Genomic DNA, 25,028 nt, shown 5'->3' with positions numbered 1-25,028 from the left:
AATAATAGATTACTTTGCAATGTGTGTGTGCTTGTGCTATTCAGAATCAAAATCTGTTCCACTATGGGTTTAAGGTGATTCCTCCTTTTGGGGAAAAGAATCCTCCTTTGAAGAGTGGCACAACCTGGCTCAACAGTTTATGACAACAAAGAGAGACCACACATAATCCCAAAGTCTTAAAATAATTAAATGAAATGATATATACCACAAAATTATTGAACTTTGGTTGACAGTGGGCATGCTGTGTTGAATGTGCATGAGTGTAAGTGTGTCAGTCAGTAAATCAAATCAGCAAACAAAGAAGTGGTCAGTCAGCCGGCCATGGAGAAGAGAGAGGTCAGTGAGCTGCTTTGTAGCTTTCTGTGCCCAGCTTGCTCAGGTGTACTGAGCTGATGAGTCTGGTAGGCTCCTCCCCCATTACCTGCAGCAGAAACATAACCAGAAGAGAAGGAGCAAGACAGAGAAAGGGCCTCCCCCCAGGCTGTAACAAGGTGTACAGATGAAACTTCTCTTTCTCACAGGCTCCATGAAAATAAGCAGCAGGTCAAAAACAGAAGCCAAGAAATCTCAAACACTGACCCACAAAGTGTGAGTGAATCTGGTGAGGCTTTGCATGCCACCAGTGGCATCACTCAATGTTATTGAAACAAGCATAAATAAACACTTCATTTCAATTTCTCCTCACATGCTCAACACAGTGCTGCACGTGACACACCTGACGCAGGTGGGAATGACTCCCCGTGCTGGTCAAATATTAGACAACTTGGGATGTCCCGATCAGTATTTTTTGCCCCAGATCCTGATTATTTAATTTTGAGTATCGGCCGATACCAATCTGATTTTTGGGTTTAAAGATAAACTTTGCTGAAGAAGTGAGAAAGCAAAGCAGCACAGTCTTGTTTCACTTTGGTAACAATACTGAACAGTAAAAAATAATAGTTAAAGCTTATTAAGTGGTTTTGAAGTTAAATCTCTCTGGATCCCAAACCCGTCGGCGGGGTCAAAATACCACTTATTTTTAAATGACTGACATTTTCAGCCATTTGTCCAATCCAAAAACTGAAAACAGTGGAGTAATTGTGAGATTCTCAAGTTTCTGAGGGGACCATACATAGCTGGAAAGATGTCTAAACATGATGCAGAAGAGGGAGAATTTCATCAACATCGCTTTGAATTTCTTGTCTTCTCAGAACATTTGCAGAAAATGACCGGTTTGCTCACTAAATTTAGTTTAACAAAAAGTATGCTTCTTAGTGCTTTCAGTAAACCCTGAATGGTGGACAACTGTTAGCATGTAATACAGCACGCTATAATCAGAGGCTGCCCTGAACGCAACTCTCCGAAGATAAGAGACTTTGAACGTTCATATTAGACACCAACAGGACTAACTCGTGTTTTTTTCCCTTTTCATGGAAATATTTGTTTTGGTACAAACTGGATCTTAACTTTAACTGACCTGAACCATCCACGGCAATGGATCAATCTAGTGTGCTGCGAGGCTCAGCAGAAACACTAGACAAAGCAGACAGACTGAAGCTACTTAGTTGTTAGAGCTAAGCTAACAGACTTTACCGTGTTTGTTTGTTTTCACTCTTTGAGCCGTTTGTCCCGGTAGAGTTATCGCAGGGTGCTGTAAAGCAGATATTATTGCTGTAACGCATCTGGTTGTGCAGGTGTTCTGTAATAAAGCCAAGTGTGGCTGCTGTTCTACATCACTGTACCAAACCTGATTTTATCATTCTCTCATTAACTTTATGAGGTTGGGCGCACTTATAGCGCTCAGTTTTACTGACATGTTGGCGTTGGCAGCAGTTTTGGCTTCATGGCGGTTGAGAGGATTGGTTAGAATTCCCGACCACGGATACTTTAGGAAATGCAAAAATCCAATTCGGTGCTGGAGATCGGGATCAGGACGTCCCTATTGACAACTGTAGGTAGTTTTATTAGTGTGTGTTTTTTTACTTCTGATTCGATTTTTTCTTGATATGTTTTGTCGATCCAATACATTTCTCTGATAAATCTCGCTCTCTGTTGAGTGATTCTATTGTAAATGATGAATCATGTTTGTTGCATTAAAGTGAGCCCTGTTGTTTACAAAAGTTGTAAGATGCTGTTTTACCATCATTGCTTTCCAAAGAGAAGTAGTCCCACTCAGTGGACATGTTCGCAACGTGGTTTGATTTACGACAGTCAGAAAGCATGACGGTGCTGAAAACACATGAAAACTGGATCAGTCCTGGTCTTGTAACAAAATCTGATACTATCGGATCCTCCAAAAAAAGCCATATCAGGCGCCGATACCAATCAGTGTATCGGATCAGAACATTACTATGTGTCCGGCAGCGGTGCAGCCAGGTGGATGATTTCTAAGTAATGAAAATGTAAATGTTCTTTTCATGTCTGACTGTTTCATATTGAATCATATCCTGTTGTATCATGTTTTACTGTAGATCTTTAAAAATTTGTTTTGTTGAAAATGTTGTTTTTCTGCTGAAGTTGAGATGGAAATTAAAAAGGATAGAAGAAGAAGATCAGAAAGCATGTGATGGGAAATGTTAGAAACACAAAGTGGTTTGTGATCTTGCATAACAAACCCTGAGCCCAGCTGTCTCTCTGTCCTCCCATTCAATATCCATCCAGCCAGACACAGACTGAGCACGCTGAAGTGAACGGCATTCTGGGAAACAATCCAGGCATCTTTCTTATCTGGAGCAGACTCGAGCCAAATTGAATGACTTGAACAAGCCACCTCAGTTTAACCAAATGTCCCCTGTCCCCTCTCAGCCTGTCAGCTGCTGTGTGCTCTGCTGGTGGGGAGGCCACAGACGTGACACTGCTCAGGAGGATTTGTCTAATGTGAAACACATTAAAGCTTTTATTCTGCTCTATAGATTTTTTTTCTCTGCTTTAGTGTCGACATCAGAGGAATAACAGGCTTCACTGCACTATATAGCATTTCAGTAAAGAGGAGTAGAAAGATGGGTAATTCACATTTAGCCTGTGTACTATCTATAGAGCACTTGAGCCGTTTGCTCAGTGTTTATGCAGACAGTGATTCATGAAGAGCAGAGCTTTCTAGCTACCAGGGAAAATGTAAATAAAGGATATAAATGGTGCAGCAGAGCAGGTCGGTGCACTCAGCGTTACAATAAAAGCCCTGTGTATCCACCAGAGCAGTGCTGGTGGTTTAAAGCACCACACACACACACACACACACACTCACACTCACACACACACACACACACACACACACACACACACACACACACACACACACACACACACACACACACACACCAGAGTAGTCCTGTGCCGTGGTGTCTGATTAATCACACAGTTTTTAGTCACATATAAAGACTTCATGTAACTTCAGCTGTAAAAATCTGCTGACATGCTGCTTCTATTTTTAAGGAGGTAGTTCTTCACCAGCGTCTGTTGTAGCTGTTCATTTTGTAAGTGTGACTGACCTCCATTCCTGCAGGGCTGTGATTACCCAGCTTCCCCTTGCTGTTGAAAATGTCCCCGTGTGTTTTTATAGATGACAGATCTCTTGACTTGGCACTTCTCCCTGTGGCTGAGAAGCTCACGGGGACGTTTCTGTGTCCTTGTGAGAGGACGATGAAAGCAGGGGCAACGTTTCCCATAAAGCTGTCTCAGTGGTTCATTATGGAAATTGGCTTTAATACGTCAGAGTTTCTTTAGGAGTTCGAAAACACTGTAGAGGCGTGGAGAAACTGCATAAGTTAAACTTCATCCCTCCTTAGTGTCAGAGAGAGCTCAACTGTTAGAGAAAACACCTGATTAACTGAATGCAAGCGCAAAAACATGAATGCAAAAGCGACAACACAAATGAAAATGCCATAACACGATGGAAGTACAGCCACAACAGAAGTTAAAAGAGGTTACTCATCCTAACAGACACAGTAATTAAAAGTAAATGAATTATTTACTACATAAATGATAAATATAGCTTTGTAGGGGGGTCACCTTGTGACATCATAGCTGAAGTTACAAAAGAAAACAATTATTAACTTACTTTCACAACTTTTCTGTGTCCGTTAGGAAAACTGTCCTCCTAACATCTGTTGTGAGTGTACTTCTGTTGTGTTGTGGTTTTTGCATTCTTGTTGTTGCGTTTGCAGTTGGGCTGACACCTTTTGACCACCATAACATAGCTAGGTTGAGTCGAGCTTTTTCAACATGGCACTCACCTATAATAGAGTTCCAAATTCTGTATGAGAAACTACATCTATACAGTGTTTTCCCCAGGTTTACATCCTTGGGGGGGACACCTCGCCATTTAAGTTAGATTGATAACATAGGGCTATTTAGTCTGTTAAATTAAAAAAAAAAAAAAAGTATAGACCTGATTTATGAGAGAGGGAACTCTAAATCACTTCCGCCGTGATCAGGGGGAGCAGGTCCCTCTGTCTATACAATGGTTGGGGAAACACTGCCATATATTACACAATCTATGGAGTTTATCCGTACATTTCTGTATTTCTACCATAAGAAGCATCACTGCTAACTGAGTATCCCAGAAGAAAAGTCACTTAAATTTTAAAGAAAGAAAGAAACTTTGTGATATTAACGTGGGGTTTGAAGGAAATGTTTGTGCATGTAAAATTACATCTACTGGCTTCTCCCTTGGTAGCAGACCTTGTTTAAGGAGCACAGTGTAGCCAGCTGTTATAATTGGATGAGTTTGGAAGAATGGACTGGCAAAGACTTCCTATTAATGACTCATTGTTTTAGGTCCAAATATTAAATAAAGAGTCAAGCTGAAATGGAGGGAAATACAAAGGACTGGATTATTTACTTCACATGAAATCAAACTGTTTGTTGTCTGTGGTGAGTTTGAGTAAAGAAAATGTTAAATAATCCAGTGAGAACCCATACTGGATGAAGACTGCAATGTGATAAAAACATGTACTTAGGTCTGGCGAGTGTTGAATGGTTATTTTTTTTATCTTTGCTAACTCTTAGCTTTCCTCAATTCTAGATGAACATCAAATAAACATTTAAAATAACAGGGCTACAGGTCAAATATGTGGGTGTATCAGTAATCTTACCAGCAAGGGTTGTCAGGAGCAGTTTATTGTAAGTTAGTGACGTTCATCTATCTATCTATCTATCTATCTATCTATCTATCTATCTATCTATCTATCTATCTATCTATCTATCTATCTATCTATCTATCTATCCATCCATCCATCCATCCATCCATCCATCCATCCATCCATCCATCCATCCATCCATCCATCCATCCATCCATCCATCCATCCTGTCTCTCTCCGTGGTCCTGAAATCCCTCATGTGTGGCTGACTGTCTGACCATCTGGACAGGAAATAAAAGAGTGTGTCTCTCCATGCATGGTAGTCTGTGTGTGTGTGTGCGTGTGTGTGTGTGTGTGTGTGTGTGTGTGTGTGTGTGTGTGTGTGTGTGTGTGTGTGTGTGTGTGTGTGTGTGTGTGTGTATGTGTGTGTGTGTGTGTGTGTGTGTGTGTGTGTGTGTGTGTGTGTGTGTGTGTGGGTGGGTTTGTGTGTGTGTGTGTGTCATTCATAAAAATCTTCTTATGAGTTTTAATGCTTTGATTTCTGATTTCCTATAGCTGGTCAGAATTTGGTCATAGAAAGAGATTAAAGCTAAGCAGGATGGAGGGTTGAATCATTTAAACTCTCGTACCACTGATTTTTTTAATTTATTTTTATTTATTTTTATTTTTTGTGGCCATGTCATGTCAACCCATCAATCCAAGACTCTATTTCTATTTCTATTTCTTTCTTCAAAGCAGTTTTGTATTTGTTTGGTAATAAAATTAGTAACATTTTTAGTTTACCACATTACAAATCTACCAGATGTAACTTGTGAAAATTAAAAATCCAGTCCCAAACATTAAGGGCTCTAATTTCGTGGCGCAGAACAGGGGGCGCAAGCCTGGCGCACCCTGCGCAGTGTTAATTTAGTGCCGCGCACTGCCGTGCGCTGCCAATTTGACAATTTGGTAGACCGTTTGCGCAGAGATGGGTGTGACTGCACGCCAGGGGGAGTTGACGGCGCACCAGGGGGAGGTGTCAGCAGATTCATGTTGGCCCAGTGACGATTTCATGCCAAAAAAAGTGCACTGAAAGCTCGCCAGCTCCAACCTGGTATATTCTTTGCGTAAAGCAGAGCACACCCCACGCAGCTGTAATTTGAATTGTTTAAACTCGTTTAAACTAAAGGACAGTTTAGATATAAATTTTTATGCTGGTTCAGACGGTTACAATAAATAGTGATTACTGTGATTGTTTATTGCATTAAAATGTGCCTGACACTCTGGAAACCTGCCTCTGAAGCTTTGTTGACATGTGCGCACATGTGCGCCTGTCACCAAATTACAGCTGCGTGGGGTGTGCTCTGCTTTGCGCTGAGGATAGACCAGGTTGGAGCTGACGAGCTTTCTGCACTGTTTTTGGCACGAAATTGTCACTGCGCCAACATGAATCTGCTGACACCTCCCCCTGGCGTGCCGTCACACCCACCTCTGCGCAGACGGTCTACCAAATTGTCAAATTGGCAGCGCATGGCAGTGCGCTGCACGAAATTAACACTGCGCAGGGTGCACCAGGCTTGCGCCCCCTGCGCTGCGCCATGAAATTAGAGCCCTTAGTGTTTTTGCCAAAATAACCTGGATCAATCAGCATAAAAGTGGTTCACCTGCAAAAGCTTGCATCTCTCCCAAAACTGTTCAGTTAAGTGTCAAAACCAAATGCTTTTATCATACAAACAGTCAGTGCCTCCAAAATGCATCGTCCCTTTGGCTTTGTGTGAGCACTGTAAGTTAAATCGTTAAGATGTTGTGTCACTGTGACAGAGGACCATTGAAATATCCCTCTTGTCCACCTCTCAGTCTGAGCCTAGTCCCTCATTTACAAAGGGTACTATATTCAGTTTTTGTCTTTCTGACAGAATACGATTATATATCAAGCCAAAAAAAGAAGAAAAAAGATTTTATATTAAGAGCAGCTTCCAAGGTCTGACATCACACATTGGTCTTATACTGCCAAAGGAAACTATTACCTTTATTATTCACACAAAGAAAGTAACTTCCATACATTAGAGTAAAGAGAAATTGTTTAAAGCCCAAAATATTGTAATATAAAAACATAAACAAAAAACAAGGAAAATCATATATAGCAGGAGTTGAACAACTAACACTTCTTCTTTGGTCTCTGTCCTTGCTTCCCTGACCATCCACATGCTACTGTCTGTCTGTCCACAGATTCTTGTTGCGTATTTTCACAATCACTGACAGCACCTTTCTGGTCATCTAAGACAGTGTTTCTCAACCCTGGTCCTAGGGGCCAACACACCTGATTCAAATGATCAGCTCGTCATCAAGCTCTGCTGGAGCCTGATAACGAGCCATTCATTTGAATCAGGTGTGCTGGAGTGGGGTAACATCTAAAACATGCAGGGCAGGGGGGTCCCCCAGGACCAGGGTTGGGAAACACTGGTCTAAGATGTGTGAAATTCTTCCTTTGAGTTCTAGTTTCACCTGACGTTTGATTTATCAATGTATCCAATGTTCCTGGAGATTCATAAATGATATTCATGTTTTTATGTTGCTGATTAATTTTGACAATTATACAGACTATTGTGACTTAAACAGTGAAATGATGATGATGAGTTTTGGAGAGAAAAACCTAGAATCATCAATCAATTTAGATCATTAAGATCTATTCACTTGGACTTTGTGCTACATGTAGGCCAACTGTACTTAATCATTTGCAAAGATGTACTAAGACATTTGTGATTTGATGTAAGGAATGAGAAACTTAATTATGTTATGAACAATTGCAGAGTAGTTTGGAGGTTTGTCCATGTTATTCAGAGGATGTAACTTCTGTTTCATGAAATGAGACAAACCAATGGAGAAAAACTAAAAAATTAAAGACTCAAGCCAAGTGAGACCTGTGCCAGTCCAAAAACTGCTCTGAGTGTCCCCATCATTGTTAATGTAGACAGTTCAGAGAATCTGAATGAAATCCAGGTTAATTAGAAGTTAAATACTACAGGGAACTTTGACAAATCTTTAAAATGGGTATTATTCCTGTCTATTTGCTTTTTTCTGCTCTGTTTAAAATAAGCCTGTGTGTGTGTGGTTCTCAGCTCTGCTCTCTGACCTTTAAAGTTTCTGTTTGTTTCATGTTTATTTGTATTTGCCGAAGAATGAAGCAAACAATGAAGTGATTTCACGCTCTTCAGCATTTAGAGCCTGAGTTCATTCGCTGTGGCTTTCCATGACGGCCTTTAAACACACGAGGAAATCAAGAAAAATACACAGGAGCCTTGGTTAAAAAACAAATGGCTTATTGTCCAAACATGTAATTACATAATGCAAATTATTACCCAGAAACAGCTGTATGACAGAAAGCATAGAACGGTAACCAAAAGAACGGGTCTGATTCCTCTTGAGCCACTGTCTGAGGTTTTATGCTTTAAGTTTACATCACGCTGTAAACAAACTCACTTCTCACATCACTGCTGCTGGGTAAAGCCTGGGAATCAACTTATTCATGAACATTTGGTGGAGATTAATTGCTGATAGAGAATAGTTCTCTTTTTTCTCCCTCCTGGCTCTTGAATTAGACTCCTGCTGTGTATAAACACACACACCAGGAGGATCACACACTCGCAGGTCCTCCCCTGACTCCTCATTAGGAACTGCAGCAGACAGGGAAGGATTTCAGGGTTGCACATGCTCCTCCTTCTTTATCATGGCACAGTGTGGAGTTGTTGCTTTTGTCCGCTCCTCTCTCCATGGCCTCGGGGATGAATATCTATAGGAGGGGCTCTTTTGTCTGGACTTTATCCACAGAGCCACAGAAGGCTGCGGAGCCTCAAGGTTGAATGCGTGATCAGGTTTTCAGAGCCCAGAACTGAGCCGGCTGCCGATCGGTGGCTTCATATTAATATCATCCTGAGGAGGAGTATTAAACTTTAATCTCCCATATTTCCCCCATATCTCGTCTGGCACAAATAACCGTGTTATGTTTGCCAGTCAGGATCCAGATACCATCACTGTAACGTCCAGGATACAGCAGCAGGATAGCAATTACCTTGAAAAATGCAGAGCCGTCACAGGGTTATTTTTAGCCCCATGAGGCTGCGGTGCAGCAGCATCAGGAGGGTCAGAGCACGCCGTGCTCCTTTGTGTGTAAATGCTGAACCTCAGTGCGCTCTCTCTGCTCTGCTCTTAGAGGAGGAGAGGTGGGCAGATGGACTTGGAGGAGCACAGCTCATTCTGTGAAGGAGGCTTGTCATGACACCATCTGCCTCTGGTTACGCTTCCAAGGTCTGCTGGTTCACCGTGGATGAGTTAGACTTGAATCAAAACTTGGGACTGGGACTGACAGTCTGTTACTGTGTGCTGCTAACTTTAGTTAGACTGAAAAAAGAAAACAGTTGGACCAACATAAATTATTGCTTCAATTGGTAACACCTAAATGAATTAAGTTATTTGAAATGGAGTTAAAAAGTTCAATCAACACAATTGATGAAGTCAAATGAACTTAAAAATGTGATTATTCTCAAATCAACATTTTGCATCAGTCCAACTTAAGTTGTTTCAACTCAATAATTTGCAAAACCTCAAAGTAAAATCTGACGAGGTGTTTTTATACTTTATTGCACTGTAAAAATGTGACAAGTTGAGCTTGCTTAGAAGAATCTAGGAAAATAATTGCACTAAAAGGCTAGTAACTATGACTAATAGTCTTAAGTTGAGTTTAGTTCATGTCTTCTTGTAAAGTTTACTTTGCAGCCTGTTGTATTTATTTTATTTCAAACCGTGAGTGAGGAGGGAATTCAGTGGATATTAGACCCCGCTGTACATTAAGATGTTAACCTGCCAAGAGCTTAGGCTTTCTGTGCGCCACATGGCATGGACCTGCTGTCTGTGCCCTGTGGCATGGACCGTGTACCTTTAAGCGTATTTATTGTTTTATATGTTAATTAATGAGATGTGTTGATGGGATAAAACTATGATTTGAAATGACAAACTTGGTATTGTCTTCAGTTATATTCAAATTACCATTACTGAGAGAGTATTTTAATTGGAGCCCACACTGCCGTGGAACACAGGCAGCCAGGACAAGCAGCCTATGCTGTGGAGCACAGTCAGGCAGCCAATGCCATGGAGCACACCCAAGCAGCCTATTCCCTGGAGCCAGACAGCCAGACAGCCAGCCAACGCAGTGGACCACAGACAGCTGGTCCATGCCATAGAGCACAGACACACCGGCCCGGTGTGGTATCTTTATGTTCAGTAGGGTCTCATATCCACAGCATTCCCTCCCCATCCACGGTTTGTCCTTTTAGGTTTTGCAGACTATTGAGTTGAAATAACTTTAAACTTTAAGTTGGATTGATGCAAAATATTGATATGAAAATAATTTAGTTTATTTGACCTTTTGAGTTGTGTTGATTGAACTTGTTAATTTCATTTCAAAGAACTTAATTTATTCAGGTGTGACCAAATGAAGCAATTATTCTAAGCTGGTCCAACTACTACTTTATTATAGTTGTAGCAACGCAGAATTTCAAGTTGATATGATCCACAAAAATACATTGAAAACTTTAACTTAAAAATATTGAGTTGGTTTGATTTTAAAAAAAATGCATCACTTCAACTGATTAAAGATTCCTTTTTTACAGTGTGGAGAGTTTTCATCAGACTGAAATACCCAACGAAGTGCCTTCAGAAAATTCAGTCTGCCTTCAAGGTGTATGCCCTGTATATCAACTCAGTAGATTTCCTTACTTCAGTCATAAATACTTGTTTTTTATTTTTCACTTGTATTGGAGAGGAATGTTAGAGGAGAATAGCTACTGCTTTGACATCTGAATTTAATTTTAAGATACACTGCAAAAACTGAAGTTTAAGCAAGTGTTTTCCCATTATTTTAAGTAGAAATTGTCTTATTTGGCCTACCACGAGCCTCATTCATCTAACAGGTCCCAAAAATGTCTGATTTAAAAAAAAAAAGAAAAAAATGACAAATTAGTGTACTAGTCCATTGTTTCTCAATCCTGGTCCTGGGGGACCCCCCTGCCTTGCACCTTTTAGATGTTACCCCACTCCAGCACACCTGATTCAAATGAATGGCTCGTTATCAGGCTCCAGCAGAGCTCGATGACGAGTTGATCATTTGAATCAGGTGTGTTGGAGTTGGGAACATAAAAAAACATGCAGGGCAGGGGGTCCACAGGACCAGGATTGAGAAACACTGTACTAGTCAAGTTTCTTGAAAATAATTCTGGCAATTAATAATTAATGAATAACAAGGAACTAAGCAAGCACATTTCTTCCCACCCTCCATCCCAGTTGGCAGACTTTCAATTTTGTCTTTAAAGAGACATTTTAACCCTTGCTTAGGTTTCAGTTTTTGCAGTTTTCACAAACAAGTTAAACACAAATATCCTGGGTCCTCACAGAAACTAAACAAAAACAAAAAAAATATCACTCTTTGTCTTTTGTACTCTGCATGTCTTACATTGAGTTTTTAATCTGTAAAAACAAACCAAAAAACTTTAATTCTCACTTGAGCTCTTGGTACAAAAGTGACACAGCAAATTTTCTGACATGTTAAAGATTGTCTAAAAAGTATGTGCACTGAGCCTAGAGATAGATCAGCATGTTTGTTTCAGAGCCGTTACCGGTACCGATTATTAGCAGTCAAGGAAACCAGTAACCGATAATTGGAGCGGGTAATAATTTACAGTAAAAGTGAAAATACAGGCGTCAAAATTTGGGATAGTATGAACTACAACACTTAACTTTTTAAAAATGCTTTTAGGCTTATGTTTATTAAACAGCTCCCAGGCTCAGCAGCTGTCTTATTAAGTTAAATGAAAACTTTAGAAAATAAAGAGCTCCCTAAAGTTTTCTACAGTAAGTCAAGTTTTCCAAAAATGTCTCTGCGTGTCAACAGGTCGTACTGTGGATGAGACAATGCTAGAATAGTGACTACAGACAGAGGCACGGCTATATCGGAGCAGACACAAAATAACACTGAAATTTGTTATTGTTAAAATAACACGGTCGGAAATTTAATGTCTTATGGGCCACCAGATTGTTAAGGCTCATGTTAATATGCCTCAGAATGCTAAATATCAACACCAAATAATCAGTCTATTTAAGACACCTAGCATGTTTTATTTTTATAAGTTTGAGCTAAAATAACATCAACATTCCCAAAGCGTTGGAATATTAAACTTGGATTATTTCACCACATGAAGCCTAGCTTATTCTAAAAGAAGACCAAGATGATTTTCATAAAATAAGCTCTTAAACCGCTCATTTTACCTCCAATAGTTTACTTTTTGTCTTGTTTGGACCTAAAGAGTATTTTATTTCTCTCTCTTTCGCCTTGACCCCTGGAAATCCAGCAGGTTTTCAGGCCTCATCTGTTGCTGGGAGGTCTGGACTCTGACAGCTGCTCATCTGAGGAGAGAATGCGAGCTCATTCAGCCACTGTGCAGAGCATTAATCAGCTGTTTGGTTCCTGAGGCCCTGCCTCTTACTGATTCACTACAATCAGACTGTGCCTCCCCAGAGAGCGGCAGAGGGCACGGGGGCGAGGGGGCTGGAGAGTGTGAAAGATGAAAGACTGGCAGAATTATTCTTCTGTGTTTTTAGCACCAGTGGGAGTCCTTGAGGAGGTTTCTTGAGCTTGAATGGTTTCTGAGTATTTACAGACTCGTATTCATATGCTAACTGTTACATTTGTGATGCACACACAAAACAAAGGCGTCACTGGAGTGGATGAGAAGGGAATAACTGCCTCTGTGAATGAATACCTCTGTATTTACATGGTTCACAGCAGACAGAGTCATTGTGAGGGTGTACTGCCAGAATAAGTGATGCTGATTTATTTTCAATATTATACCTGCTTATATTATGTTGGGACAGAGCTGGCACAGACATGATAGGATTAACCCTTGCCCAGCTGCCTGCTGGGTAGTATATACAGCAGGCCATCAATGGGAGAGGACAGAGGGCTGTTACAAGTCACTGTAATCTCACTGTTAGTAAATTTGCTCACCTAGAATACAATGTACTAATTTATTTAGTAATAAAGCTACATTACTTATTGATTGTTGTGTTGCAGATTGTCACAGTTTTACAGTGATTGTTGCTGCAGCTGAGTGTCTATAAAACAGATTGAGTGAAGTGAATTTGGTGTATCATCTTTCGCAGAGCAGAGTCTCAAAATGCTTCACATAACAGCCTACACATAAAAAAGTGTAAGTCAATATATGATAACTAAAAAAACAACAAGCAGAGTACAGTGTTCACATCAAATGATCCAAAGCCAGCTCAAAAAATGTGTCACAAGTTGCTTTTTTGGAAGTTTCTGAATGTTCAGAGACACCATCACCTTTTATTTTTAATCTAACACAGTTCTTAACAAATTTATTAGACCACCACCCAGATGTTTGCCACCACTGCTCTAAATTAAAAGTATACAGTTGACTACAAGAACACTGTAATCTACAAGAATGTGCTCACTCTTTAATCCAGACTTTATCTTTAATGCTAAAATAAAATTAGTGTTGTTATCCATAAATCCTCAAATGTGCTGTTAAAAAAAAAGCTGAAAAAAGTAAACCACATTATTATTTTTTCATTGTTAAACTACAGTAAATTACTTGTGTTCCTGAACAGAAAAATTGGTTTTAGTGGTTTTTAGTAGTTGTTTGTTATTCTTGATTTAGAATGACTTCTGTGTTACAGTTTTTCGGCCACAATTTGGTTATAAAATCTTGAACTTTGTTTAAATTTCTCATTCTTATTCAAAATGGTGAAGTGTAAAGAACTACCTAAAAAAGAGTTTGAATTGATGCTCTTCATGAAGCTGGATTGTTGTGTTTATAAAAAGTGGTGTAATAATTGTGTTAAGTGCTGTATATAGGAACTAAAAACAAGGATTCTATATTCGATGGAAGCCAACATAAAGGGAAAAACTAAGAGTAACATTGGTTTTCTCATTGAATGTGGTTAACAGTCTTGCAGCAGCACTTAGTGTCAGTTGTAGATGGTCTAGGTTTAGTCAAGGCCAGTGGAAAGGGAATTGACCTATGGTTAAGCCACGCCCCCTCCACTCACTCTGACAAACAGTAAACATTCAGTGACAGACACAATGGAAGGCAACACAGAAGGAGACATTTTACAGGATGCTATTGATAATTTTTGGTGACAGTAAGATCACAGATCTTGTAGAAGTCACCAAAAGTCTCTAAAGTCCACATTGAAGGGATATATGAATCATTTTGTTGCTGAGAAGGTCGATAAAAAGCTTCAATTACAGACTAAATTTACAGCTCCCAAAGTTATCAAACCTGATAAACAGCATCTGGTTAGCATCAGCATCTCAGACAACAAGATAGAGGATCAGCATTGGTCAGGACAAAAATATAACCTCCTTTTTACCATCTTTACCAAGACTGTGTCTCTGCCAGTTTGAAGCTACAGTATTTACACTCAATCATTTAGCACAACATGTGACAACCTTTGTTATCTCAGCTATTAAAGATGAGCTAATGAAGCTAACATTAGTTTAACTAGAGCCCTTTGGACAACAGCTTACAATGATGTACGATCACCAAAGAATAAAATCTAAAACAAAATTGTCCGATAAACTCCCAACAAACAAAGAGATGATGAACAAAGCAGCTAGTAGCTAATGGTAGGCTAACTTTAGCTAGCACTACAGAGTCTGCAGAGGCTGTTTTAGAGGGGGATAACTTTATATTTCTTTACAGCAGAGTGACAATATGTTGTCTCAAATACGATGTCAGCTTACCTTAGAACAGATAGAGACATCCTTCTTTATTTGATTCACACAGAGTTGATATTGTGGTCTACAGCACAACTTTACCAAAGAAGACACTTTTCTCTGTTGAGATGTGGCTTATGAACAGGGGCATATTAAGTTGTTTGGGGGCCCAAGGCAAACCCAGTCAATGGGGCCCTCCATGTCCTTGTAACTCATCTTCCTCAGAGCTAGACTGGCCTTCCCTGGGTCCACTGTCTCTTTCCCAGAATCAAGGCATGACACAGTGCTAATCTTGTACATGGTAACTTAACGCAACTAAATGCATTTCCTCAAGTTCTGTACTTTAGTTTGATTTTGAAAAAAGTGAATACATAATTTAGTCCACTTTGTCCTGGATTTGAAATCTTTTATGGTCATTTGACAGCTTATTTGTCCCACAGTGGGGAATTTACAGAGTAACGGTAACAAACAAGAACGTATGAAGTGAAAAACATTACAATAGGTAAATATTGAAAAAAATAATTTAGTAAAGAAAAATTATGAAAATATCAAGCACAACATAAAACTGGAAAAAAAATCTACTAAAAGAGGTGATATTTACAGTTACCATACTTTTTGGTACTATTATTTTAAAGTTAATGTATTTTTATTTGACCCCCTGTCCAGTGAGTTATGTATCCAAAAAAAAGATTTTGTACAATAATGTTTATCACCAACTCAAAAAGTTTGATTTCGAGAAAATGATCCTGTTTCCTGGGCTAGATAAAGTCCTTAAAATCCTAAAAGTCTTATATGTTTATCTCAGATCTCAAAGCAACATTGTTTTTATTTCTGACTTGGTTGAAAATAAGAAAAAAATGTGGAAAAAAGTTTTTTTTACCACTTTCTTCCTGAATCAAATTTTCAGATGTGTTGTAACATGGAATAGCCCATTGAATAAGAAGGGAGGGGGAGCACCCAAAACCATCATTAAAGATTAAGCCTTTTGATGTATTTCGAAGCATGTGAAGTAAGTTTGAGAGAAAAGAAATACTTTCAATTGAAGAGAACTTCATAAATCAGTTTTTAAGAGATGCTTTGGGGGCCCCTGGGAATCTTGGGGTCCCAGGCAACTGCCTGTGTTTGCCTAATTGTAGCTACGCCCCTGCTTATGAAAGAGTAAAAAAGTACGCCCGTCACCCAGCCTCTCAGGATACTTGTTTGTCAGAGTTGCATGTACCTCATGAACACAGTTTGACCATTTTTAAACTTAAAATCTCTTAAAAACCTTAAAAGAACCAACGAAAACCAACCGTCTGATAGTATTGGAAGGCTATACACACTGTGATTGGTTCATCACATTTGTGGGTGGGACTTAGCCATAGGTCGATTATAACTGTCAAGCTGAAAGGAAATAAATACATTTTAAATTCTGCATGTTTTGCAATTGTACTTGACTTCTGTTTTATCTAAGTTTACCTGGAGGTAGTTGTTCTTCATCCAGTCCTGAATAGCAGTCAGACAGATGTGAGGGTGAGACACTTCTTCTGTGTTATCTGGATTTATAGGCACCTCTGCTTCTCTGCTTCTGGAGATTTCTGACTGTAATATTTCAGCTCTAACAATAGGGTGTCAGCTGACTGTGTTTGCTCATGAATCAGAAGTAAATAGAAAACTGGAAAATGTCTTCCAGGGTGGAAAGACACAACTGCTGCACACTGCAGCTCATTCAACCTCCAAATAATGGATGATTGTAACTTATAAATGATTCATCTTCAACAGAGGAAAATGTTATGATGTTGTGGTAGGATTGGGAGGACTTGAGTGAATTATTAATACTCTGGTTGTCCACAATCTACGTCTCCCTGATGATTTAGACTGCCAATTTGCTGAGTGACCTTGTGCATGATAACTCCAATATGTAACCGCCCCTGCTGTGTTGTTTACTCTTTCATGTGGTCATTGAAGACTGTAATGTACTTTCAGGAGCAGGAGTATTGATCCATGGTGTCTTGAAGAGGCAAGTGCAGAAAAAAACAAACTCATATTTTCTGCTGATGTTCTGGGAAAGTGAAGGATGGCTCATAGTGTTTATTGAACCACTCAGACAGCTGCAGCATGTGTGCACGGAAACAAGCGATGAAATTCTTTCCACGCACAAGCAGGAAAGGCGTTCATGCAATATGAATGTAGTGTTTTTCCTCCAGCTCTGCTGCAAGTATCTGTATTCTAACCTTCACTCGGAGCCTCTGAGCTCTGGTCCGTTTGTGTTGGTCTGCAGATCTGGTATGGTGGGGCTGTTCTGCTGTTGATGCATGCTTTGATTTTCTCAATCAAGCTGGGGCTCCTTTGTCATGACAAGTCAGCTCTCTGTGTCGTGAAAACCTGTGTCAGGAAAATGGGAACAGTGTGTCTATTGATCAGAGTGAAACATCATCCCACATAGACGGGAGCAGGTATCCTTAAGGGACGGGTTCTGCAGCAAGTATGCAGTCAGTGCTCGAACAACAGCAGGAGAGCGCCCAGTGGTCATAACTCTGAAAGATGCACCAGCTGTACTTTACATGCCAGTGGGCACAAATCCCTGCCATGGATTAGGATGCTGATGTTATATGACAGGATTTGGATAAGTGTCAGTTCAGTTCTGACTCAGAAAAAGATGGTTGTTGGTGATTTGGTTGCTTTTTTATCTGACCATCCTCTGTTTCGTCCTCCCCAGGCGTTTGGCCAAGCATACACCAACCAGCGTAAGGTGGCAGAGGACGGGGAGACCAATGAGGAGACGTTGCTGCAGGAGTCGGCTTGTAAGGAGGCCTATTACATGGGCCGGCTGCTGGAGCTGCAGACGGAGGTGACGCTGAGCCGCTCGGTGGCGTCGAACTCGCAGGCTGAGAACGAGAGGCTCAATGCGCTCGTGCAGGAGCTCAGAGAGGTGAGCAGGTCAGGGTTTTGTGACTGAGTAGAGTTTAATGGTACTACAGATGTTTGATACTACCTTTTTCAGAGCGATACTTGTAGGAGTAGCCTACTCTGTCTTGAGTACTCACCGATACCATATAAAGATACAACTATAACTTGTGATTCATAAAATTTAAATGAACAGTGACAGATCATTTTGAACAAAGACAGCACAGTCACTCTGATATTAAGTCCAAAATAAAACACAAACAGCTCTCTCTGAGTTTACGATTTGATTTCAACAAATTAACAAAAGTGTAAAATTAAACTAACAGCTGTCAGTGATTTTTTTTTTTTTTTTTTTTTTTACTGAAGTTCAAAATAAACCATTTAGCTGTTAACTCTACCTGGTTCATGCATGTTGTCTGATCAGGATCTGCTGTGGTGTCAAACCGCAGCAGTGTAGCGCCAACTACTGGCAAGGAGGACTTACTGGACGTAAGTTTTTTTTGCCTTGAGTATAGGGATGGGTACCGAATTAGGTCCTTTTATAGGTACTAACCAAATTCTGTCTAAAGTACCAAGTATCGATTCATGTAAAACCAAAAGGTACCCTGTTTAGGTTCCTAAATGCATCCATGTGACTGTGAGGGAGTGGAAGAGTAGGTGATTATTTCATGCTGGACATGAATACAACATTTCAAGGTTATATATTGAAGAGTAAATAGAATAGAATGGAATAGAATAGAATAGAATAGAATAGAATAGAATAGAATAGAATAGAATAGAAAATACTTTATTTATCCCCGAGGGGAAATTCAGGAGTCACCGCAGCATTTAAGAAAACAAAAGTAAGAAAGGGTATAGAAAGTGCAAAAAAAGTCCATAAGAAATTAGATGACGACATCCCGTCCACCACTCGTCCACCACTCTCCAGTTCAGCCAGTCTCCACCTCCACAGGGTCCAGGACTGAGCTTCTTCAGCAGTCTGTTCAGTCTCTGTTTCCTGGATCCTGTCTGCCCACAGCAGGCAAAGCTCCTCCAATGTGGCGCCAGCGTCTGATGTCAGCTCCATCAGCCACGTCCATGAACAGCACAATGCCGCTGGGCTAGCACGGCTAGCTCGTCCATCCCACCAGAGATAGATCCCACGTTTCCAACAACGATGGATGGAAGGACAGGTCCACGTCGTCACCTCCCAGCTCACACCCGAGAACCAGCACGTCGTCCTCACCTCCTCCTCCTCACCTTGAGGGAAATCATCAAGCCCTACACTAGTTAGCATTGACATGCTACAGGCTGCTAACAGCTAATTTCGCATGTAAACAATGCAGCCATGGTTACATGTAGGATCTCCAGACAAACTCAGGAGAAAAGTAGTAAAAAATATCGCCGAATCCACAAAAAGTTTGGTGTCCGTGACCAACAAATGAACCATACAAAGTAATTATCCACTCCAAATACAAAGATTACGAAAAAGAGACGAAAAAAATTACAAGAAATGGACAAAGACGAGAGAGCTGCTGCAACAAGCAGCTACTTGGGCAGTGCCTAGCAACCTTTTTAAATAAATTAAATTGAATTTTTTTAATATTTCATTATTAACCAAATTGATATTTTTTTACCACACAAACATAAAAAAGTACCGAAACTTGGTACCGTTGAGTACTGGTACCGATTGCTAGGTACCGGGCATTGGTACCGTATTGTTTTTAAATGTAAAAGTTACCCATCCCTACTTGAGTATCAGCTGGTGGTATCGGCAGCCTTAATGAGTAAAGATGCCTTCAAATAAGGCCAGTATTACCCTGAAACCAACACTGGTACGAGTACTCGTCCATCCCTAAATGGTACAGCAACATTTTTTACAATATTTCTCTTTTCATTAAGACATAAAAAAAAGCAAAAATATTCAGAAAGAAAAAGCATCTTATAAGATGGGTAAAATTATACAAATAATTTTGTAATATTTATCAGCTTTATATTTATTTTGAATTTCTCAGAATTTTAACAGAAATGTAAAAAGTGGTTTGTGATGAGCATAACCTTTATTTAAATATTTGTCGAAGAGGTTGTGTTCATTTAAGAAGAGCAAAAAGAGCTGGAGTTCTGAGGTTTAGTAAAGTTGAGTTAAAGTGTCGTCGACTCTCAAAGGTTTATACAGGATTCATTTTATTGTCTGAAAAATAACAAAATAATCTGATAACTTTATAACTTTGCATTGATATTTCTATTCTTGATGGAAAAAACATTCACTTATATAATGTCTTTGGGTGTACTTTCTACACCCAGCCTGGCCTTGTACACTCATTAACTAACATGATAAAGGCTGAGAGGGTCACAGTGATGGACAGAAGGAGGTCAGACCTCACACAGATAACAACACGTGTGTGCTGACGTGTAAAGCATGCCAACATGCTTTCTAACGTGTCTGCAGCCACCGTGCCGGGCTGCACAGGAGTTCGAGTGAAGGTCAGACACCGAGGCCACGACCCCATTGTTTGGGCACAAATCCGCTGCTAAGCTAGGGACTAAGTGAAATGCCCTGAGCTCGGCACATGTGGAGGAACAGAGGGAGCCACGCTGCTCTCATCACACGGCTAACACAACAAACTCACACGCATACACACACACATATTCATTCATCAGGCGGTGTAAGCAGAGTCATTTTAAACAGAGTGAGTCTGTTAGGTAACATATTCAGCATTGAGTAGCATAACGAATTATAGCTCTATTTTTAGTGAACACACACACACATGCACATACACACACATCTGTCACCTGTTTGCATCCTTATCACAGCTCTTTGATGATGCACTCATCAAACGCTCTCTTTAAAATACTCAGGCATGTTTGATGCTCTCTTAAAGGAAGCGTCTTCTTTCATCCTTAGGTAACAGCTGTTGAATCTACACAGGCGCTTCATTTAAAACAAACACTGTCTTTTTAAAGGTGGCGCTACACTCTGATCAACCTGTCACTGATTTTTGTAACAAAAAATGAAGAATAGCCAGAGTGGAAAATGTTTTTTTTTTCTTTATGATGCTATGAAGAGGATCTGTTTTAATTGGACTGCCTCGCCACCTTCTGGCCCAGAGTCTCACACACTCTGTCATAAAAATGTGACTTTTAACCAGGCATGTGTTTATTTTAGAACAATTGTCTTTGTTCAAGTCAACTTTTTACCAGATACCAGGTGAGGTATTTATCAGTACAGCTGGGTAGCACTGTTGTTTGAAACATGACACCAACCAAAAGTTGTGAGTTTGTGTCAGTGGCTAGCTAAATGTAGCGCTACCAGCAGACAACGTGTGTATAGGCTAACACAACAACAAGCTAACACTGTCAGTTTGTATGTAGTTTAGTAGCTGTAAATATTTAGCTCAGCTAGCAGCCCGGTGCTCTAAGACATGTCAGTAATGTGTAACGTTAGTGAATCCTGGTTCTGTCCTGCCAGTCATCTACCAATCAGAGCTAACGTAACCTCACTCTTCATTTTATTGATAGACTCTCAAGTTTGAACAGACCACTGCAGAATAACTGCTGACTGTGGGTTGGAATCAACATTAGCACAAACAGTTTAGCTCCTGTGTTAGCCTTTAGCTCATGCTCTATCTCTCTCCTGTTTATCTTTCTTCTGCTCTTCTGTTTTTTTTCTGTCTGACAGTTAGGCGCCAGTGTCCACCATCACTACAAAATTAATCACAGAAATCATTTTCAGCAGAAAAAACACATCTCTCTTGTACTCCTAAACTTCATCAGCCAGTGTGGTGTTGTCATAGAGACCCATGAAATCAATCCAGTCCTGCTCGACCGGATCAGGAAGCTACGAAGTAGCATTTTAAAATAACCTGTAACCGGTAATATTGGTGCTAAAAATTGAATTTTAATGTATGGATTATGATCAGGCATATATCTAGAAGGGAGACTTTTCCAAGATCACTTTCAAACTCCTCACAGAGACTTCAAACTGTGTATTATTTTCAGTTGTGATTCAGGCTTTCAATAAAAAAATCCTAAAATCAAAAAAGGCATTTTTATATAAAATGTGAGACATAAATGTTTCATATAATTATAAAATCTCATGCAGAAGCCGGTCACTTTGAGTTCATCTTTTTTGTGTAACATCTTAAATAACTTCAAAAATCCAACTGTTTTTAAATGCATCCCACATGCTGTGTAGTTGTCATCTTTTATGTGTTAACACTTTGTTTGTGTTCCCCATAACCACAGCACCAGTGGTGGCAGTGATAAATGAACACAGGATAACTGGACCTGTGCCATGTCTGCTTTTGTGTCATGAATCCAATAAAGCTGTCACTGTCCCCGTCTGTGCTGTGAACTCTGGATCGGAGGGTGAGATGCACATCCAGCTCTGCCCTGTGGCAGGCTCCCTGCCAGCTCCATGAGCCGCACTGTCCCTGACCCCGACCACTGAAGCCCCTGATCAGCTCCTCTTCTATGGAGCCACGCTGAATGATAATTGGCCTCTAATCCTTTGCACTTCATACCCAGCTCAGTGTAATTCCCCCACATTGACATGAGTATGTAAATAGACAACACGCTGCAGGGGGAGGTCATTATTTACAACAATACTGCATCAAACAGTGGATTGTTCTTTAATTTGACACATGCTAATGAGGCCTGTGTCTAAAATGTGATTTGGCATCTTGTATCTTTTACAGGATTAGTGTGACAGTATTTTCAAGGCAGCTGCAGCTCTACTGTATTTCTACGCTCTTTGCGGGTCCATTAGCTCCATGAGGAGCAGAGCTGCTGTCAGATACTGTACGAATCAAAATGGTCAGTGCTTAATAATAGACTGTAGGTTCAGTCCAGCTCCAAAACCACTGTAACCATCTCCACACACACACCACACACACACATGTATGAACACCGAGGTCCAAAGCAAGAAAGAAACCAAATGTGTATCGGGGCTCTTCCTCCTTTGTGTGTGTGTGTGTGTGTGTGTGTGTGTGTGTGTGTGTGTGTGTGTGTCAGTGTGTGTGTGTGTGTGTGTGTGTGTGTGTGTGTGTGTGTGTGTGTGTGTGTGTGTGCCGCCCACTCACTCCTGACACTATCTCTGGGTCAGCACTTCTGCCATATGCACAGAGAGCTGCAGGGGAGCTGCAGGCAGCCCTGCAGTGCCTGAAGAACACACATGCACACGTATGAATTATTTTGTATCTGTACTTAATTTAAAGGCACCATAGGATTTTATTAGTGGTCTTGAAATAGTCAGATTGGGAACACAAATTCATTTAGGCACCTAGACCATAAGTCTTTGATGACACTACACCAGCAGACACAGTTAAGCAGTGAGAAGAGAGATCTATCCTTTTTCTCTACTGAAAAGGTTTTCTTCCTAGAGTGATAGAGCACAAGCTAAAACACAAGCTAATCTGTTTGTGCTAATGTTGATTCCAACCCACAGTCAGCAGTTATTCTGCAGTGGTCTGTTCAAACTTGAGAGTCTATCAATAAAATGAAGAGTGAGGTTACGTTAGCTCTGATTGGTAGATGACTGGCAGGACAGAACCAGGATTCACTAACGTTACACATTACAGACATGTCTTACAGCACCAGGCTGCCAGCTGAGCTAAATATAAACAGCTACTAAACTACAAACAAACTGACAGTGTTTACTTGTTGTCATATTTCAAACAACAACCTCAATATAACAGTTGATAAATAAATTGCCTTGTTGAATACCTTGAATACCTAACAAGCCGAATATGTTCTGGTTTTGACACAGTTTGCTTTATCTTAAAAATCACTGGGCTTTTTTTGTGGTGTCAGTGAACAACTTCCTGTCCCACTCAATCTGCTTTTTTTAAATCAACACGTTATTGTTTTGCCATCTGGCAAATACAGGATTGTTGTGTAAATGCCACCTGCCATAACAGGGACACAGCCAAACAGCAATGGACACGTTAGCCACGTTTCCACCAAGCAGACCTGTTCGGTTCATCTCGGTACGGCGTGCATTTTGTGGCGTTTCCACTGACAGATCCCCAAATTGGGACGAGCTGTCCCACTATTTGGGACCCTTTTGTATAGGTGGTAGACTGAATCGATCTGCTCTCGGAAGGTGGAGCAACACACTGCAGACAGCTGATTGGTCAGAAGAACTGTCACTTACCCAGACAGCGGCTGCATTTCTCCTGGTGGCTCACAGTCTTCTCTGAAACAAAGCTTGATTATTCTTTGTATCAAAGAGCTACATGACAATCACAGAGAGGACGAAATGCTGCATGTCTTCCATCTATGCTCTTTGTTTACTGTGTCACGTTTTTCTTCTTCATTGGATTTATTAGCGGGGTAAACTGTGTCGCGCTGCTACGGCGTCATGCTATTGTTTAACAGCTGCAGCTTTCAGCATCTGGCTCACACGAGAGGGCACAGTTTGCTGTGAGATCAGGCTTAACCGTGCCAAACCATACTGAACCGAACCGGACTGCTTGGTGGAAACACGGCTGTAGACTCACAGTTCACATACAAGACGTGAACTGTCTGTACTGTTGTGCCTGTAGTTGGAATAATACAGTCTAATATTTATACTGTGCGGTGGAACCCCAGGGTGGTGCTTTGGTTTTTGAACTCATGCAGATTATGGTTTAACGTTAACTCCAACACTTGTCTTTTTTTTTTTTTTTTTTTTTTTTTGGGGGGGGGTCTTGGTCTCGATTTGACTTGGTCTTGGTCTTGACTTGGTCTGTCTGAGTTTTAGTCTTTGTCTTGTCTTAGTCTTACCACACTACGGTTTTGTTAGTGTATTGGTCTTGACTACAAGCCTGTCTCATTCAAAAACAGAGCATACTCACCAAATTGTGGCATTGTGTTGTTTGACGCACAAATCTGTGATCCATCAGTATTTTCTAACTTGAATTTGTTCTTACTCTGCAAACAAATTTAGCACCTCCTCAGACCATGTGTATGCACAAACAACTCTCAGAAAATGTTAGCACATATTCTTTTACCTGAATGCATGAGATATCTTAACTACTTTAACTTCTTAAAACACAAGCTTTGTGCAATTTTTAATTCACCTTGCTATTTAGGACAAGTAAGGTCTAAAGAGTACAATAACTGACTTTGGTCTTTGTACAGGAAGTTTGATTATTTGTGTTCTGAGTTCCCTATTAGTTGTTTGTTAGTCGTGTTATTGAACTTAAAACCTTTTGTTTTTTTCACTAAAGTGGGTGTAATGTTGTATTTTTACCAGATGAAGACGTGGGCAGTGTCCCTAAATGTGGTTAATCAGTCAAAGTTTTTTTTTAAAAAATGGAAGTATCATGGGTCTGAGAGGCAGAAATGTAATGTAC

The 25,028-nt window shown here is 40.3% G+C and overlaps 1 protein-coding gene across 3 annotated transcripts in view; it reads left to right on the top strand.

The window, feature by feature from the left end:
• bicd1a (bicaudal D homolog 1a) overlaps positions 1–25,028 on the top strand; it is a 70,136-nt gene that overhangs the window by 25,894 nt on the left and 19,214 nt on the right. For all 3 annotated transcript variants that reach the window (XM_074677542.1, XM_074677541.1, XM_074677540.1), the window contains exon 2: positions 17,525–17,737. In XM_074677542.1, coding sequence (XP_074533643.1) covers positions 17,525–17,737 — 213 coding nt within the window. The remainder of the gene's footprint in view (positions 1–17,524; positions 17,738–25,028) is intronic.

The sequence above is a fragment of the Halichoeres trimaculatus genome, unplaced genomic scaffold (genome assembly GCF_033239565.1).
Source record: "Halichoeres trimaculatus isolate MK-OKI-2021-1 unplaced genomic scaffold, fHalTri1.1 fHalTri1_scaffold_10, whole genome shotgun sequence".
Lineage (NCBI taxonomy): Eukaryota > Metazoa > Chordata > Actinopteri > Labriformes > Labridae > Halichoeres > Halichoeres trimaculatus.
This window is presented reverse-complemented; position numbering and strand designations above follow the sequence as displayed.